General features: G+C 41.0%; 1 protein-coding gene across 2 annotated transcripts in view; it reads right to left on the reverse strand.

Annotated features, from left to right (window-relative positions):
- Positions 1–5,983: 5,983 nt before the first annotated feature.
- Positions 5,984–19,332, reverse strand: part of tubd1 (tubulin, delta 1) — a 31,379-nt gene continuing 18,030 nt past the window's right edge. For both annotated transcript variants that reach the window (XM_048550161.2, XM_048550160.2), the window contains exons 5-8: positions 18,436–18,600; positions 7,999–8,139; positions 6,864–7,047; positions 5,984–6,267 (exon numbers count right to left, since the gene is read on the reverse strand). In XM_048550161.2, the coding sequence (XP_048406118.2) occupies positions 6,162–6,267; positions 6,864–7,047; positions 7,999–8,139; positions 18,436–18,600 (596 nt within the window). In that variant the 3' untranslated portion in view covers positions 5,984–6,161. The remainder of the gene's footprint in view (positions 6,268–6,863; positions 7,048–7,998; positions 8,140–18,435; positions 18,601–19,332) is intronic.

The following is a 19,332-nucleotide window of genomic DNA, read 5'->3' on the forward strand; positions in this document are numbered from 1 at the left end:
CATTAATAAAAATTACAAACAGTAGAGGCCCAAGGACAGAGCCCTGTGGAACTCCACTCACCACTGACTTCCAGGCAGAATATTTTCCTTCTACTACCACTCGCTGTCTTCTGTTGGCCAGCCAATTCTGTATCCAAGCAGCTAAGTTCCCCTGTATCCCATTCCTCCTGACCTTCTGAATGAGCCTACCATGGGGAACCTTATCAAATGCCTTACTGAAGTCCATATACACCACATCCACAGCTCGACCCTCATCAACTTTTCTAGTCACATCCTCAAAAAACTCGATAAGGTTTGTAAGGCATGACCTACCCCTCACAAAGCCGTGTTGACTGTATTTGATCAAGCCATGCTCTTCCAGATGGTCATAAATCTTATCCCTCAGAATCCTTTCTAACACCTTGCAGACGACAGACGTGAGACTTATCGGTCTATAATTGCCGGGGATTTCCCTATTTCCTTTCTTGAAGAGAGGAATTACATTTGCCTCTCTCCAGTCCTCAGGTACGACTCCAGTGGAGAGCGAGGATGCAAGATCTTCGCAAGTGGCGAAGCAATTGCATTTCTCGCTTCCCAAAGCAGCCGAGGACAAATCTGATCCGGGCCTGGCGACTTGCCAATCTTAATGTTTGACAAAATTTTCAGCACATCAGCTTCGTCTATCTCTATCCATTCCAGCATGCACACCTGCTCTTCAAAGGTTTCATTCACTACAAAGTTCGTTTCTTTCGTAAAGACAGAAGCAAAAAACTCATTTAGGGCTTCCCCTACCTCCTCAGGCTCCACACACAAGTTCCCTATGCTATCCCTGATCGGCCCTACTCTTTCTTTGATCATTTTCTTATTCCTCACGTAAGTGTAAAACGCCTTTGTGTTTTCCCGGATTCCTTCTGCCAAGCCTTTCTCGTGCCTCCTCCTGGCTCTCCTCAGACCATTTTTGAGCTCCTTCCTTGCCTGCATGTAATCCTCTCTAGCTGAACTTGACCCTAGCTTCCTCCACCTTATGTAAGCTACCTTCTTCCTTTTCACTAGAAGCTCCACCGCTCTCGTCATCCAAGGTTCCTTAATCTTACCCCTTCTTGCCTGTCTCAGAGGGACATATTTACTCATCACTCCCAACAACTGTTCCTTAAACCGTCTCCACATGTCTATAGTTCCCTTACCATGGAACAACTGCTCCCAGTCCATGCTTCCTAACTCATGTCTAATCGCATCATAGTTTCCTCTTCCCCAATTAAATATCCTCCCATTTTGCCTAATCCTCTCCTTCTCCATAGCTATGTAGAATGTGAGGCAGTTATGGTCACTATCACCAAAATGCTCTCCCACCACAAGATCTGATACCTGCCCCGGCTCGTTTCCGAGCACCAAGTCTAGAATGGCCTCTCCCCTCGTCGGCCTGTCAACGTACTGCGTTAGGAAACCCTCCTGAACACACCTTACAAAAACAGCTCCATTCAAATCTTCTGCTCGAAGGAGGTTCCAATCAATATTAGGAAAGTTAAAGTCACCCATTACAACAACCCTACTGCGTGCACACTTTTCCAAAATCTGTCGACCTATGCTTTCTTCAATCTCCCTGCTGCTATTGGAGGGCCTCTAGTAAACCCCTAATGAGGTGACTACTCCCTTGCTATTCCTAATTTCCACCCATACTGACTCAGTAGGCAGATCTTCCTCGACAAAGGAAGCTTCTGTAGCTGTGATACCCTCTCTGATTAGTAGTGCTACACCCCCTCCTCTTTTTCCCCCCTCCCTATTCTTTTTAAATGTTCTAAACCCTGGAAGATCCAGCAACCATTCCTGCCCATGAGAAACCCATGTCTCTGTTATGGCCACAACATCATAGCACCAGGTACTGATCCATGCTCTAAGTTCATCACTTTTATTCCTGATACTCCTTGCATTAAAGCAAACACACTTTAACCGATCCCTTGGTTCCTTCCCAGGAAAATCCTTCCCACTAGCTGGTCTACCTCCTGCTACTGCCTCACCTGCATCAACGCTCACCTCTGGTATACAGCTCAGGTTCCCACCCCCCTGCCATACTAGTTTAAACCCTCTCGAACTACTCGAACAAACCTTATTTGCATGCACTGGGCCCAGCATAGCAACACCATCTATTTGGGAGTACAAATCATCACTGAAAATGAATTCAACAACTTATGCAGTTGAGCTCATCAGCTCAATGAATACCAATTAGAGAATAAGACAGTGTAGATCCTAGATCCTCATGATGTAGTGGTGCACTGCAACTGTCTATGGCTTTTTCAAATGCTACACTGGCAAATAAGCTAGCAATATCAAATCAACCCTCAGAAATTGTATTGTTGTCAATATGCAAGCCTTGAATGGTTTTCACAAATGTGAAAGAATCCCTTCACTGTGCATTGGTAACAGTTGGCAATTTTCACACTGAAGTGTATGTGTGGTAGCATTACAAGACCTCAAGGCCAAATCAAACATCAGTAAATTCAAAGGGACTGCAATGATCATTCTTAATACACATGACAATATCAATGAACTGACCATAACACTATAAGACATAGGTGCAGAATTTGACCATTTGGCCCACTGATCATAGCTGATATCTTTCTCAACATCATTCTTCTGCTTTCTCCCTGTAACCCATGATCCCTTACTAATCAAGAATCCACCTATCTCTATTGTAATTACACCCAATGATTTGGCTTCCACAGCATTCTGAGGCTGTAAGTTCCTCAGATTCACCACCCTCTGGCTGAAGAAGTTCCTCATCTCAATTCTGAAAAAAGAGTCATCCTTTCACAAAGGATGTACTCTCCACATACACTTATAAGCCCTTGCATATTCTGAAAGTTTCCACAAGATTCCAACACCCTCTCCCCTCATTTTTCTAAACTCCGCTGCACACCACTCCTAATGGCAGGTCCAAATTCATATCCATCAGAACAGCTGGAAAAAGTGCTCAGAGATAATGGGAACTGCAGATTCTGGAGAATCCAAGATAACAAAGTGTGGAGCTGGAGGAACACAGCAGGCCAAGCAGTATCTTAGGAGCACAAAAGCAATGGGCTGCTGGGTGATAAATATAATAGGGTTTGCCCTTATAGCGCAATACACAAACGTGATGGTCTTTTATGCCCTGTATGGTCTGTGACCAGTTCTACACAACATGAAATGACCAAAATGGCTACAATCAATTTTAAGCAAGCTTTTCGTATTCACGCTCACTATAATGTTTGCTATAACTGTCAGTCATCATCTGATGCATTCTCAAATAGTAAAGAAATGTTGTTTTCCCTTTACATTGGTACCTCCCCTGAACAATCCAAAACAGGAGAACCGATGGCTTTACCCTCTCTTGTTCACAACCCCCACGAACAGTTCTGCTCCCCGAGACCCAATCTTGCAAACTCCAAGGGTGTCACTTACTTTAACTACTTCTTTTATACATTCATAGAAGCTCTTGCTGTTTACTTATATATTTCTTGCCAATACACGAATCAATTTTCTCTGCATTTATTAGCCTGTTACTCAACTGTTGCTGGTTTCTTAAAAAAAATTCCCAATCTTCTAGCCTAATACAAGTTTTCACCACTTTGTATGCCTCAATCTTGGATATGTTCCTTGACTGCCTTTGTTAACAATAGGTGATGCTCCCTTCATCGAATCCTCCTTTCTGATCAGAATAAACTTTTGAACATTATGAAATATCTGATTAATTATCTGCCACAGTTCACTCAGTGACTTTCCTCTTAGTCCATCTTCTCAACTTGCATTAATCAACTCTTTCTCCATGTTTGTAATTGCCCTTATTCAAGTTGAGTTGCTCTCCCTCAAACTGTATTTGAAATATATAATGTGATTGCTGTCCCCCATTAGATCCTTAACTACAAAGATGTCCTATCAATCCTACCTCATTCTACATTACTTAATCTAAAATAGCTGATTTCTAAGTAGCTCTGCAACATCCTGCTCCAAGAAGCAATTCCTGATGTCATCTAGAAATTAGTCTTTTCTATTTGCTTCTAAATTCTATTTGTGCCAGGACACTGGACCCAGCATGGTTCAAATGAAGCCCACTCCAACAGAGTGACTCTTTCTTTCCCCATTACTGGTCCCAGTGCCCCAAGTATCTGAAACCATTTCTCCCTGACCAATTTTTGACATTGCATTTGCCTCTTTAATCTTAATTTCCTTATGACAATTTGCAAACGAATGGTAATCTGGAAATTAATACCTCCTTGTAATTCCACAGAAGAACCTCTTTCCTAGCCATGGTCCACAACAACTGGATGCTTCCCCTCCATCTAGACTAGTCTAGTCTAGTCCCCTAGAAGTGATAGCTATAATGATGGCATCAGGTGGGCAATATCACCTTCAGGATTTTTGATCTGTGCTGCAGAAAAAAGCATTAATTCCTGTAAGCTATCCCTTAATACTACAACATTTTTCTTCTCTCCCATCTTGAACGGTACTCTGAACCAGAATGCAGCGGTCAGTTTTCTCACCCACCCTGCAGTCTGTACCTTCATTCATGCCAGGAGCAGGAAGACCACATGTATTAGATAAGGGCACTGGCTGAGGTTCCTTCAAAGCTAAATTACAAATGCCCATACCTGCCTCACATGCAGTCATAGACTCCTGAATATGGGTCAGGTATCTCTTGCCCTCCCTGATGTGTCATAGTGCCCACAGCTCAGACGCCAGCTCATTAACTCTGAGCCATAGTTCCGAGCAGCAACACTTGCTGGAAGATGTCACTGTGGAGTGGTGGTCACGAGCTCCCACACATTACAGCTGAAACATATTGCTTACCAAGATAGCTCAAAGAATACGGAACATTTAAAAAGTGATTTTTTTTTCAAACTGTACTCTTAAGCTGTGATAATATCTAATTAAACAAATTGTCCAATCAAAAAGCACAACAAAATACCCACCAGTCACTTAACTGTTTTTCTGTAGTATCATTGTTAGCTCTTGAAATAAGAAACAAGTTGAAGGGACTTTCTACTGCCGCTCTTTGTTCTCTACTGTTGGAGCCCATCTCACGCAGGCCCACACTTCTCTTTCTGTAGCTGCTGTCTTGCGCTCCTTGTAAAGCTGTTGCATGTTCTCTCTCTCTCACACACACACACGCACATAATTTCAGAAATACAGCTCATCTTCTCTTGTTTGGTCCACCTCAGTGAAATACTGAATTGCAGCATGTTCCTCCCAGAGGTCGGCTAGCAATGCTGAATTACAGTGCACTCCTCCCAGTGTTCTCAACAATAATGCCGAATTGCACACTCCTCCTGGTTTGCCTCTCAATGACATGGACGGCTGCACATTCCTTTCAATCTTTGCTGATTTGCAAAGACGAAAACTGCAATGGGTCCCACAGGTGCACAGAAAGTAATGAGAGTGCTTATAATTGCATGAGCCATATCATTCTTTACATTGCTAACAGAAACAAATCAAAGCTTAATAAAAACCTAAAGAACTGCAGATGCTGTAAATTAGGAACAAAAACAGAAGTTGCTGGAACTAAGGAAGGGTCACCGGACCCCAAAAGCTAACCCTGATATTTTCCTCACAGATGCTGCCAAACCTGCTGAGCTTTTCCAGCAAATTCTGTTTTTGTTATTGAGAAGTCAAAGCTCATCTTCTTGCGCTCGTCAGAAGTATAAACTAAGAAACAGACTTCAAGATAGTGATGTTATTTACAAAACGCAAAAAGAAAGTGCTGAACAGTTTGGCCTTCACTGGTGTACAGATGTAACAAGAACAGTTAACTGGCAATATTAATTCTCAGACCAGGTGGGTTACTGCCTGAATTATGCTCGCTTTCATTGGTTTCTCACAGGAAAATTTTGAAAGATGACATCTCGTCCAGCAGTTTCTTTCTGTTGGCATTGCAAGGATTTTGTTCATTATTAAACATTATCAGTCTCTAGAGAGTCCATAACAATGCTTGCATTATATTCTGTGATAAATACAACATTAAAATGCAAAAAAATCCATTCAGAAGCTTCAATGGCTTTTAATTATTACAGACAGAAGCAATCATGAGTTGTGGGTGAGTCAAGTTATTCTAGAATCCACTGAGTCACAAGGAGCAGGAAAATGTGCCTAGCTCACACGCTTTTTATACATGATTTTACACAATTTACAGAATTCAGATCCTACAAGATCTATTATCCAAGGCTAGAATAACTTGCGATGATCTGTTCTACAGTTGTGAAACAATCCAGAAAGTCCTCTTCTGAGATTCCATGTTTCATGTACTGATGCACATATGCTCTAAAACAAAACATCAAATCAAAATTTCTGAATAGACTAAAAGATATAATTGCAAAACAAAATAACTTGCTGCTAAAAACATTTCCAAGATTTCTATCTAAAAGTAAAATGATTTCTAAGAATCTAAGGTGTCTGAAATATATAAAAAAAAGCAAAATCAGAAGCAAACAATCTCAACTTAAAATCCAGTAGCATGGACACTGAGCAATACAGATTCACAATTCCAGTGGATGGGTGCAAAATAGAGACTCCACCTTCTATAATAGAATGGAGAGACTTGCAAATATGTTCTAATGTCTCTGAGGAGGGAAACTGCCATTCTTACCTGGTCTGGCCTACATGTGACTCCAGACACACAGCAGTATGACTGACTCTTAACTGCGCTCTAGACAATTAGGGACAGATAACAAATGCTGGCCTAGCCAGTGACATCCTCATCTCATGAATGGATAAAAAAAACTTGAGTCATAAAACAGGTCAAGCAGACAAAAGAATCACTAATAAAGTAGTGCCATAAAACATAAATAAAAGTAATTCAGAAGTAAACAGGTCCTATTTGGGAAATTTGCATTTCAATATCTTGAACTGATACTAACCGTGAAGCAAACATGTCCCAAGCTTTTGCCACAGTGCTGTCCAGGGGTTTCTGCAGACACTGGCTGTTGCTGACAACAGTTGCTGATTTTTCGTACTTGTTAAAAGTTGTGCAAGTTCTCCATATGTTGAGGGCAGAATCAGCAGGCATCCAGGTGGTGTACAGTGCTTGCTCTTTAAAACCATCTAATAATGTAAATTATCGTCACAAATTAATTTGAAGTGCTAGGTTGGAGTGGGAGAAAGCTGCTTCAACAGATTAGGGCATAAACCTAAACTACAAGAGCTCAGAATGGGAGACAAGATGTGTCCCATACAAAAAGTTATACATTGCTCACATGTTCCTGAGACACCTCAATGACTTCTTTGTTTTCTGTTAAAGCTACCATCACAGAATTGTGAAGAATGATAAATTTTAGTTTTTATTTTTAAAAACACTAACATTAGTCATGGTTTGTAATTTGAAATCTTATATTATGGAAGTCCAATAGGTTAAAGCACCAAGCAGCAATGCGATTGTGTTTCACTAATTTAAACAGCTTGGGACTGAAAAGGAATACACCATGTTAACACTCCAAATTTCCTATAACCAATGACTTAAATCTTTCGAGATTAAATTGAAATTTGCTGTCTAAAGTTTCTGAAAGAGAACAAAATGAATTATCAAGATTAACAGAGATACAGGATTATGGAATACTCTAAATACATGCCTACAGCGTCAACATATAGCAGTGACAGATTCAATTACTCAATTAGCCAGCAAACATCCTAAGCTTGTACACTTTTCTTAAGGGAAAGATTGAGAGAGACTAAACATAGTAGCCAATGTTATTTGCAAGGTTCCAGCAGCATATGAGATAACAAATCGCTGTTGGTAACACATACAAAACTTTAAGCAGAGGCCATCAGTACTTAATCATCCACTTGAATCATAAGAACAAGCAAAGATGGCTTGATTTGATCCTCCCACCAGGAAATCAGCAGCTGCAACAATGGTGCATTCCCTCAGATCTGCATTACATTAATGTGGATATCATACTCCAGTTCTTCTTCTCATCCAAGGTATAGGTTTATCAACTGAGATAAACCAGCACTCTCTGGCTTCTGTGTATATTGAAAATGAGAGACTGTACTCACCGGTGTCAGCTTGCAATACCTCCTTCCCCCGCAATACCAGAAGGTTGGTCAGAGAGGTATTGAAGTGTAGCTCCCTGTCAGAGATAAGTTTTGAAGCTGGAGGATGGCCTGCTGAGGGCAGTTTCATTTGCCAATCGATCCCTGACAACAGAAACAGATCCTGCATTTTCTCCACTGTACTAGTAACAATATGGAGGAAAAATGTCCACTTGTTTGTTCTTTGACATGCTAACCACAAAAATAAGACCACCAGGTGATGACAGGATGTAGACACAGAAGAAGGTCGCTCAGCTCCTCAGATGGCTGATCTGATAATCTACATACTTCCCTGTCTTTTTCCTCATAATTTTCAATTCCTTTGATTAAAAACTCTCAACTTTGTACATACTTATCAGCTCAGCCTTGACAGCCCTCTGTAGTGAAGAATACCACAGATTCACTACCATCAGAAAAAAATTCCTCATCTCCATCTTAACTGGATGGCCCCTTACTCTGAGATCATGTCCCCCACTGCTCCTAGACTCTTCCACAAGGGGAAATCACTTTTCCACATCTACCCTGCCACCGGAGGATCTTGACTGTTACAATAAAATCACCTCTCATTTCTTTAAAACTCCAGTATGAATAGGTCCATCACCTCCATCTAAATAATAAGGAACTTCGTTATACTTTCTGCCAAAGTACATAACCTCTCACATGCCCAGATAATGTTCCATCTGCCAAGTTTTGCCCACTTGATTAACCTGTGAATATTCTCTGTGGCCACACTGAGAGGCGATGGCCCATGTCCTTGTAGTATTATCACTTACTACAAGTCGAGTGACCCAGCCAATATTCTGGGGACTTGGGTGCAAATTCTGCCATGGCAGATGGTCGAATCTGAATCCAGTAAAAAAAATCAATTAAGAGCCTGATGACAACCATGAAACCATTGGCAACTGTTGGAAAAATACCCATCTGGTTCACTTGAGGTCCTTTAAGGAAGGAAATCGCTGGCCTATGTGTAACTCCTAATCCACAGCAATATGGGTTCAGCCTTAACTGCTCACTGGCCAATTTAGGATGGGCAATAAATGCTGGAATAGCCAATAATACCCACATCACATGAATTACTTTTTTAAAAATCCTCACCACTTGCCTTCTCACCTATTTTTGTGTCATTTGCAAACTTGGCATTCAATTTCCTCATAGAACATAGAACATAGAACAGTACAGCACAGAACAGGCCCTTCAGCCCACGATGTTGTGCCAACCATTGATCCTCAAGTATGCACCCTCAAATTTCTGTGACCATATGCATGTCCAGCAGTCTCTTAAATGTCCCCAATGACCTTGCTTCCACAACTGCTGCTGGCAACGCATTCCATGCTCTCTCACTCTCTGTGTAAAGAACTTGCCTCTGACATCCCCTCTATACTTTCCTCCAACCAGCTTAAAACTATGACCCCTCGTGTTATTCTTTTCTGCCCTGGGAAATAGTCTCTGGCTATCAACTCTATCTATGCCTCTCATTATCTTGTATACCTCAATTAGGACCCCTCTCCTCCTCCTTTTCTCCTATGGAAAAAGTCCGAGCTCAGTCAACCTCTCTTCATAAGATAAGCCCTCCAGTCCAGGCAGCATCCTGGTAAACCTCCTCTGAACCCTCTCCAAAGCATCCACATCTTTCCTATAATAGGGCGCCCAGAACTGGACGCAGTATTCCAAGGGCGGTCTAACCAAAGTTTTATAGGGCTGCAACAAGATCTCACGACTCTTAAACTCAATCCCCCTGCTAATGAAAGCCAAAACACCATATGCTTTCTTAGCAACCCTGTCCACTTGGGTGGCCATTTTAAGGGATCTATGTATCTGCACACCAAGATCCCTCTGTTCCTCCACACTGCCAAGAATCCTATCCTTAATCCTGTACTCAGCTTTCAAATTCGACCTTTCAAAATGCATCACCTCACATTTATCCAGGTTGAACTCCATCTGCCACCTCTCAGCCCATCTCTGCATCCTGTCAATGTCCCGCTGCAGCCTACAACAGCCCTCTATACTGTCAACGACACCTCCAACCTTCGTGTCGTCTGAAAACTTCAATCCCCTCATCCAAGTCATTAATAAAAATTACAAACAGTAGAGGCCCAAGGACAGAGCCCTGTGGAACACCACTCACCACTGACTTCCAGGCAGAATATTTTCCTTCTACTACCACTCGCTGTCTTCTGTTGGCCAGCCAATTCTGTATCCAGACAGCTAAGTTCCCCTGTATCCCATTCCTCCTGACCTTCTGAATGAGCCTACCATGGGGAACCTTATCAAATGCCTTGCTGAAGGAGAGATCAGAGGATAGGTTCAGTTAGGATAAAATCAGAAATGAAAATGGAAGACAAAAGAATGAGTGGATTATTCTGAAAGGGAGAAGAAAGCTGAGACAGACAAATCTAGAAGCTCCAATCGCCAAGGAGGTTATAGGTTGAAATAAGGCAGAAAAGAAAAGCTCTTGCATAACAGTGACAGCTCGGCACGACAGAAAACTAAAAAGTATAGAAAGTGGAGGGCTGAAAACAAATGCAAAATTAGAAAACAGAAGAGAAAGCACAAGAAAACACTAGCAAGCAAAATCAAGACAAACATAAAAACGTTTCATTTATACATGAAGATGAAGAGGACAACTATGGAAAGAATAGGCAAAAGATTAAACAAAGAAACCAATGTGTAAGGTTGAAGGTGTAGGTATAGTTCTTAATGAGTATTTTATGTTTGTATTCACAAGACAGAGGAACAATACAGATATTGTAACTAAGGAGCACGAGTGTAAAACAGTGGATATGATGAACATGGGGACACTGGATATATTTGTCAGATTACCATCGTTGAAAGTGAATTATCATCAGGGCTGGATGAAATTCACCCAGGCTGTTAAAAGCAGGAAAGGTGGAAACCATCATTTTTCAATTCTTAATACATACAAATATTGTGCTAGAGGATTAGAGGACCGCTAATGTAATGCTGTTGCTTAAAAAGGGAAGGAGGGGTCAACCTGATCATTTCAGTCCAATCAGTCTGACCTCAGTATTTAAAAAGCTGCTGAAATCAATTTGAGACAGGACAGACTGTCACATGCTGAAACAGATTAATTAAGGAGTCAACATGAATTTGTTCAGGGAAGACCTTGTTCAGATTTACTTTTTTGAGAAAATAACAAGGAAGGTTGGCTGAGAGTAGTGTAGTTGATGTGGTCTACATGGACTTTAGCAAAGCTTTTAACAAGGTCCCAGATGAAAGACTGGTTTAAAAAAAAATAAAAACACAATATTCTGAGGATCATAGCAAGCTGAATACAAAACTGGTTCAGTGGCAGAACATTAAGGGTAATGGTCAACAGGTGATTTTTGGCAACTGGAAGGCTGACTCCAGTTGGTTCCGTTACGAAGTTGTGTAGAATACTCATGAACTGAAAAACAGTGCATGATCCCTTTAAGAGATTGTGCTTTGTCTGTGCTTGGAAGCTTGCAAACAAGTGTACAGAGACTGTCTGAATGGAAAGATTGTGTCAACCAGCCAAACAGCATTTTTACCAAAACAACAAGTCTTTTCAAACTTAGCCAATCAATTTAAGCCAAGCCCTCAGATACTAAAAGTCTATTAAATTTAAATCGGATGGTACTGACATCATCAAACTAATCCTACATAAGAAATTTTGTGGTATCATTACGGGTATAAAGATGAGGGCGTTGGGAAAATTGGAGTGCGCCAACTGCCAAGAGACAACACCTTTTAGCCCTCAGAGAAAGCACCAGCTACTTAAAAAAGTACCACAACATTTCAAGCTAAAAGACTTCACAGAGGCAATTACAGAGAAAAACATCCCTAACAGCAGAAATTAACCAAAGAAAAACATTTGTAGCGTGAGATCAGCAGGAAAAAGGCTGAAGAAGGCAGAGTGTTCCAGAAGATAGTTTGAGAGAACTTGGACAGATTTGGTTCTAATTTATCGTTGTCTTATTAATTGGTTTATTTGAACAGTATACCAGAAGTTAGACCAGTTAGGGAGTAGTAGTACTTAGGTGGAAATTGTTTGGTTTGTTAATTATTGTTAATTTGTTCATTGTTAGAGTTAAATAAATTAATTTATTCTTATAAAGGGGATCAGGGATTTTTTTAAACAGATTACAAGGGGAAAGGGGAGTTTTTCTGGGCATGTCAGGGGTAATTAGAAGGGAACCTCTACTCCTGTCATAACAGACCAGGGCTTGTGTTTTGGTTTAATTATCACAGGGGTTATGCCATTTCCCCCAGTAACAACTTCATACTAGGTCCCCTCCTTTTGTTGGTATATATTAACAATTTGGATATAAATGTAGTGGGTAAGTATAAGTTATGCAAACAAAACAAAAGTTGGCAATGTAGTTGACGGTGCAGAGGATAGCTATAAACTGCAGAAGGTCAGGTAGGCAGAAAAGTACCAAATGGAATTCAATCTGGAGAAGTATGACGTGATGCACCTAGGGAGGTCAAACAATGCAATGGATTACAGAAAGCAAAGAATAAAAAAAGAGAACTACAGGACAGGAATAAGACATTCAGCCCTCCAAGCCTGTGCCAATTATCATGCCCAAACTAAATTTTAAAAAAAACAAACCTTCAGCCCTTATTCGGTCCATATCCCTCTATTCCCTCCCTATTCATGTAACTATCCCGACGCTTCTTAAATGTTGCCAACATGCCTGCTTCCACCACTTCTTCTGGCAGTGCATTCCGGACTGCTACTGTTCTCTGTGTGAAAAGCTTCCCTCGCAGATCTCCCTTAAACTCTTCCCCCTCTCACCTTGAACCTGTGCCCCCTTGTAATTGAAACTTCAACCCTGGAAAAAAGCCTTTGACTATCCACCCTATCTATGCCTCTCATAATTTTGTAGACCTCTATCAGATCTCCTCTCAGCCACTGTCTTTCCAGTGAAAACAATCCAAGTCTTTTTAACCTTTCCTCATAGCCAAAGCCTGCAAGATTGGGCAACATCCTGGTGAACCTTCTCTGCACTCTCAAACGCTTCCACGTCCTTCTGGTAGTGTGATGACCAAAACTGCACACACTACTTCAAATGCGGACTAACAAGGGTTTTATACAGCTGTAACATGGTTTGTCAACTCATGTACTTCATGCCACAGCCGATGAACGCAAGCATGCCATATGTCTTCTTAATCACCTTGGCCACTGGTGTTGCAGACTTGCACGCCCAGATCCATCGATATGTTAATGTTCCTAAGGGTTCTGCCATTTACAGTATAATTCACACTTAAATTTTATCCTCCAAAATTATCCTCCACCTCACATTTGTCTGAACTAAACGCCACCTGCCATTTCTGTGCCCAAGTCAACAATCTATATCTGTTGTATCCTTTCACAATCGTCAGCACTATAAGCATCTCCACCAATCTTTGTGTCATCTGCAAACTTAATGAATCTCTCTTTTGTCCCCAGTCCCCTGAACTTATTGGCCCTGCCCCACTATTTTAAACCCTCCCAAATAACTACAGCAAACCTCCCACCTAGGAAATGGAATAATACTAAGTGTATGGGAAGTAGCGGAATTGAAGTGAATGTTCACAGGTTCCTGAGGACAGCTGAAGAGGTGGATAAAATGGTAAAGACAGCATATGGGAACCTTTCCTTTAGTAGCTGAGCTATAGAATAAAAGACCAGGGAGATTATGCTAGAATTGAATAAAACAGTTCGGCCACAACTTCAGTACTGCATGCAGTTCTGATCACTTCATTACAGAAAGGATGCAACTAGACTAGAGAGGGGACAGAGGAGATTGACAAGAATGCTGCCAGGATGAGGAAAAACTTGGAGCAACTGGGATTTTCCTTACTGGTAAACAGCAAGGTGAGGGGAAATTTGATTGAAATGCACAAGGTTAAGGGGCTTTGATAGCGTGAACAGGTAGAGCAATACTTCCCTTAGCAGAGGGTTCAGTGACAAGGGGCCATAGATTTTATGGTAAAAGGTAGGATTAGAGAGTAGATAGGTCTTTTTACATCAAAAAAAAGTGGGGTTTAGAACTTGCCACCTGAAAAGAAAGTACAGGAAGAAACCCTCAACACATTTAAAAGATGCTTTGCTATGTACCACAAGCTATGGCCTAAAAGCTGGAAAGTAGGAACAGGCTGATCAATCATTTTCTGGCTGGTGCAGGCACAATGGGCAGTGTGGTGTTTCTGTGCTTCAGTATTTGTGTTTGATATATGAAACAAGCTCAAGAGCCTGAATGGCCTCCTCCATATTCCTGTGTGCATCACAGTGTGGTTCAACAGGGAATCAGTGCTGGGGCTGCAACTGTTTACAATATAAAGACTTGGAGGAAGGAACCGATGTATTGTAAATGAATTTGCACATGACACAAAAATTGATGGAAAGGCAAGTTGCAAAAGGGATACAAATAGTTTACAGACAGATACTGGTAGATTAAGTAAGTGGATAAGAAGCTGGGAAATGGTCTATAATGTGGGAAAACATGAAGTTGCTCATTTTAAAAGGGAGAACAAGAGAAAACTTCTTGAAATGGAGAAAAAGTGGAGAAGGCTGCACTGCAATGGGACTTGGGGATACTTGTGCAAACACAGAAAGCTAGCACAGAGGTGCTAGAAAGCTGATGGAATGTCGGCCCTTATTTCAAGGGGGTTGGAGTACAGTCCATTCTGTTGTAACACATGTTCCAGTAACATGAATTGGGTATAACATGACTGACGAATAGGGGAACTCTATTTCTAAAATGTGAATTTGTGTTGGCTGTAACACAATTTGAAGAGTGGAGAGTGAGGATGTTGAGGAGCTGCTTGAGTCTCACTGTGAAGACCTCTTTGCAGCTGGTGTACAACAAATTGTCGCTGACGGGGAAGTGGAAACTGGAGATGAAGAAGTAGTTGTGCAAAAGTAACACCACGAGAGCTTTCCACTTCTGTTTTGTCTTCTATCCAGAGGGAAATTGGAGAAGCATTTGCATCTCTCAGAAGACAACAATTACAATGGAGAATGCAGCAGAGTAGCTGTTCGTGGAATAAGATCTTATTTAGCACCCTATAAACAGCTTCTTCATGAAAATAAAATGCAAAAATGGGCAAAGCAGCAAAAACCAGACTTTTTTTTAAAAAAGTCAACCCCCAAGAAACAAACAGTCAGAAGATAACGAACCACAGCTATCCACTTCTGGATTAACTATTTTTTGCCCTAACACTGCAACCACAACTGCACCTGAAGGTGATGATGATGATGACGACAACAACCATCAGCCCTTGAATTAACAACACTGCAACCTCAAAACTGATCCCCCCGCCCCCATCAAGTCATCTTGATATTTTTTCAAGGTAAGGCGTTAGATTTACTTTTATTTCTTTATTAGATAGGAATTAAACATTTACTCAAACTGTGCTATCCTTTGTGTTAGACTTAAGTGATTTTTGAGCGATAATTTTTGGTGGTTTGCTCTGGCCCCATTTTTCCAATAGACCCCATTATTTCTATAGCGTGATTTTCTACAATGTGATGTTTTGCACAGGAATGCAATTATCGCATTCTAGCAGAACCGATTGTACAGGAGTTAGGAAGTGTTAGCACAACTGTACAAGGTGCTGGCGAGATCACACCTTGAGCATCATGAGCTCTTTTGGTGCCCTTATTTAAAGGAAAGATATCATTTCATTGGAGACAGGCCAGAGAAGGATCACAAGAATAATCCTTGTTGATATTGGAGGGATTGTCTTATGAGCAAAGGCTAAATAGGTTGGGACACACTCACTGGAGGAATTAAGAAGAATGAGAGGTGATCTCATTGGATCATCTGATTCTTAAAGGGCTTGACAGTGTAAATGCTGAGTGTTTGCCTTCATAGGGGAATATCTAACCAGAGGGCATTATCTCAGAATAAAAGGGAGCCAATATAAGACTGAGGTGAGGAGGAATTTCATCTTACAGTCGAGTATCTTTGGAATTCCTTGACACAGAGAGCTGTGGTGGCAGAGTCCTTGTGTATATTTAAGGCCAAATAGACAGATGCTTGGTCAATAGGGGAATCAATGTGAATTATGTCAGATAAGCCATGATCTTACTGAATGGCACAGCAGACTCAAGTAGTAAGCTTAAATAGCTTACTCTTGTTCCTATTTTTTATGGTCTTATTATACTAACATAACAAATTATAAGTAGGAGTAGACTCTTCAGTCCCTTGAGCTGCTCTGTTAATTTAGGAAGATCACATCTGAACATGACCTCAATGCCAGACTTCCACCTTACAATCTTGGACTCCTTTGACAGTCCAGAATCGATCTCTGCCTTGAAAGTACTGCACCACCCACTGGCAGGGCAAAAGAGTGTCAAAGCTCATGACCTTCAGGGTAAAGAATCCTCCTTGTCTCAGTTGCTAAATAGGAAACTGCACATTTTTGAAAAATTTTCCTGAATTCTCAACTCTCTTGCAAATGCAATCATCCTCACAAAATTCACCATGTCATGAAAGTCCCCTCAGGATATTGTATGTTTCAATAAAATCACTGTGTCCTTCTAAACTCCAATGGACACAGATCCGGTCCGTCCAATCTTTTCATGCAAGATAACCCTTTCATTGCAGAAATCAGTGAAGTGATGCTCCTCTAAACTGTGACAAACACATATACTTCTTTTAAAATAAGCTAACCAAACTGTACACAGTTTTTCAGGTATGGTCTCAACAGTGTTCTATATAAGAGCAACACATCCTTATTTTCAATAAATGACAAAACAAGCCCATTTGCTTTTCTAATCATTTGCTGTACCTGCACATTAATACACTTCAATTCCTGTACCAAGATATCTAGATGTGACTTGTACCTTTTAGTTCTTCAATCATTCTCCATTTAAATAACATACTACTTTCCTAGTGCTCCTGCAAAGAGAACACATTCACAATCTGCCAGCAAATCTGTTCAATTCTGCTGCCAATTCCCCATTCCCTCCAAATGGAGGGCCAATGTTTGCTTCACTTGTACTTTTCCTTTTTAAATTTCTTTATCAACTCCTACGTATTTTTATATTTTTAGCCTGCCTTAATTTTTGCCCTCCATATTAATCTTATTCATTGCTTTATTTTCTATCCAATCCCCTGCCTTGCCACTCATCCTTGCAGAAATAGATAACACAGTGCGGAGGTGGAGGAGCACAGCAGGCCAGCAGCATCAGAGGAGCAAGAAAGTTGACGTTTCTAAGGAAGGGTCTTGACCCGAAACGTCAATTTTCTTGCTCCTCTGATGCTGCATGACCCGCTATGCTCCTCCAGCTCCACACTGAGTTATCTCTGACTCCAGAATCAGCAGTTCTTACTGTCTCCTTGCAGAAATATATGCTTTCTCTTCCAGCTTGAAAATATCTTTAACTTCCTTAGTCACCAACGGATGGTGCTTGCCATAGAATCTCCCTTTTTAACTGGAATACTACATGGTTGCCAAGTGCTCTGAAATACTTCCTGCGCATCTAATTGTGAATGGTGGTGGACAACTAAACGTCTCACTAGAGGATGCTCCATGAACATCTCCAACCTCAACAATGGGACAGCCCAGAATATCAGTGCAAAAAGCTGACATATCTGCAACTATCTTCAGTCAGAGATGTTGAGTGGATGATTCCATCTCGGTTTCTTCTACAAGTCAACAGCATCACAGATGCCAGTCTTCAGCGAATATTATTCACTCCATATGATGTCAAGAAACAGTTGTAGACACTGGATGCTGTAAAGATTACAGGTCCTGACACCATTCCAGCAGTTTTACAGAAAGACACGCGCTTCAGAACTTGCTGCACCTAGCTAAGATAATCCACTACAGCTACCACACTGGGTTCTACCTAACATTCTGAAAGATTTTCTAGGTATGTCCTATAAACAAAAAGAAGGACAAATCCAACCCAACAAACAACGACCACACAATCAGTCTACTCTCGATCAACACTAAAGTGATGAAAGTTCTCGTCAACAATTGCTAGCAAGCAGCAATAACTTAGCAATAACTCGGTCACTAACACTCAGTTTGAATTTGAACTTGAAGTGACTGGGATATTGGGTCAAGGGTTGGTCTGTAGAGACACACTGGCAGACTTTTTTTTATTTATTCATGCAATATGAGCATCACTGACTGGGCAAGCATTTATTGTCCATCCTTAGTTGCCCTACAGAAGGTGATGGCAAGCTTCCTTCCTGAACTGTTGCAGTCCATTTGCTGCAGGTAGATCCACAGTGCTGTTGGAGAGGGAGACCCAATTTTTTGACACAGTGACACTGAAAGAATCGCAATATATTTTCACGTCGAAATCTCAAAAGCTTGTCCTGTAGCTCAGTACCCATTTTTCTCTTACTTTCCCGTGATGCTTAAAGGCATTATATAATGCAAGTTGCTGCTGTTTGTTGTGAAGACATCACGAACCTGCTTCCACTTTAGCATTGGAAATCAGCATTTGTCGCAAATTCTTCACAAGAGCTGGCCAGGTAAACGTACTGAATTGCAGAGACTTGTCAGACATCAATGGGGTGTTCATCAGGCTTAGCAGCTTATACTCTGGATGTGTCACCAAACTTTCTAGCAGATCACCTGCATACAGAGGAAAACCAAACATTAGTTGCATATCTTGAACAGATTTACTTTGGTCTGTCAAACACTATAAAAATTCAATATTTTATGTTATACATGCAGTAAGGCAAAAAGGCAAAGATAATGTGGAATAGCAAATGTTGAAACAGAAGGAATGAGTTCAATCATTACTGATTAGACTGGGCCAAGTTCAGATTGAAAAACTTATACATTTTGAAAGCATTAAGGAAAATGTGAAATTTGAGGCCCAGAATTGAAAGACTGGTATAATGACTGCATTTTATTAAGTCCAGTGAGAAGTAATTTCACATGTATTGAAATGAACGGTAAAGGGGCAATTTCCATGAGTCTGTTTAAGACATTGTAAATGGCAGACATGAATTTTTCAGAATTTTCAGGGTTCTCTAATCCTTCTGTAAACTGAAATCAGAAATTTGCTAGCTGTAAGAAGACAGAGAGTGGTGGTTGATGGGAAATGTTCATCCTAGCGTTCAGTTACTAGTGGTGTACCGCAAGGATCCGTTTTGGGGCCACTGCTGTTTGTCATTTTATAAATGACCTAGATGAGGGCGTAGAAGAACGGGTTAGTAAATTTGCGGATGACACTAAAGACGGTGGAGTTGTGGATAGCAGAAGAATGTTGCAGGTTACAGAGGGACATAGATAAGCTGCAGAGCTGGGCTGAGAGGTGGCAAATGGAGGTTAATGTGGAAAAGAATGGGGTGATTCACT

This window comes from Stegostoma tigrinum, chromosome 19 (assembly GCF_030684315.1).
Source record: "Stegostoma tigrinum isolate sSteTig4 chromosome 19, sSteTig4.hap1, whole genome shotgun sequence".
NCBI classification, from domain to species: domain Eukaryota; kingdom Metazoa; phylum Chordata; class Chondrichthyes; order Orectolobiformes; family Stegostomatidae; genus Stegostoma; species Stegostoma tigrinum.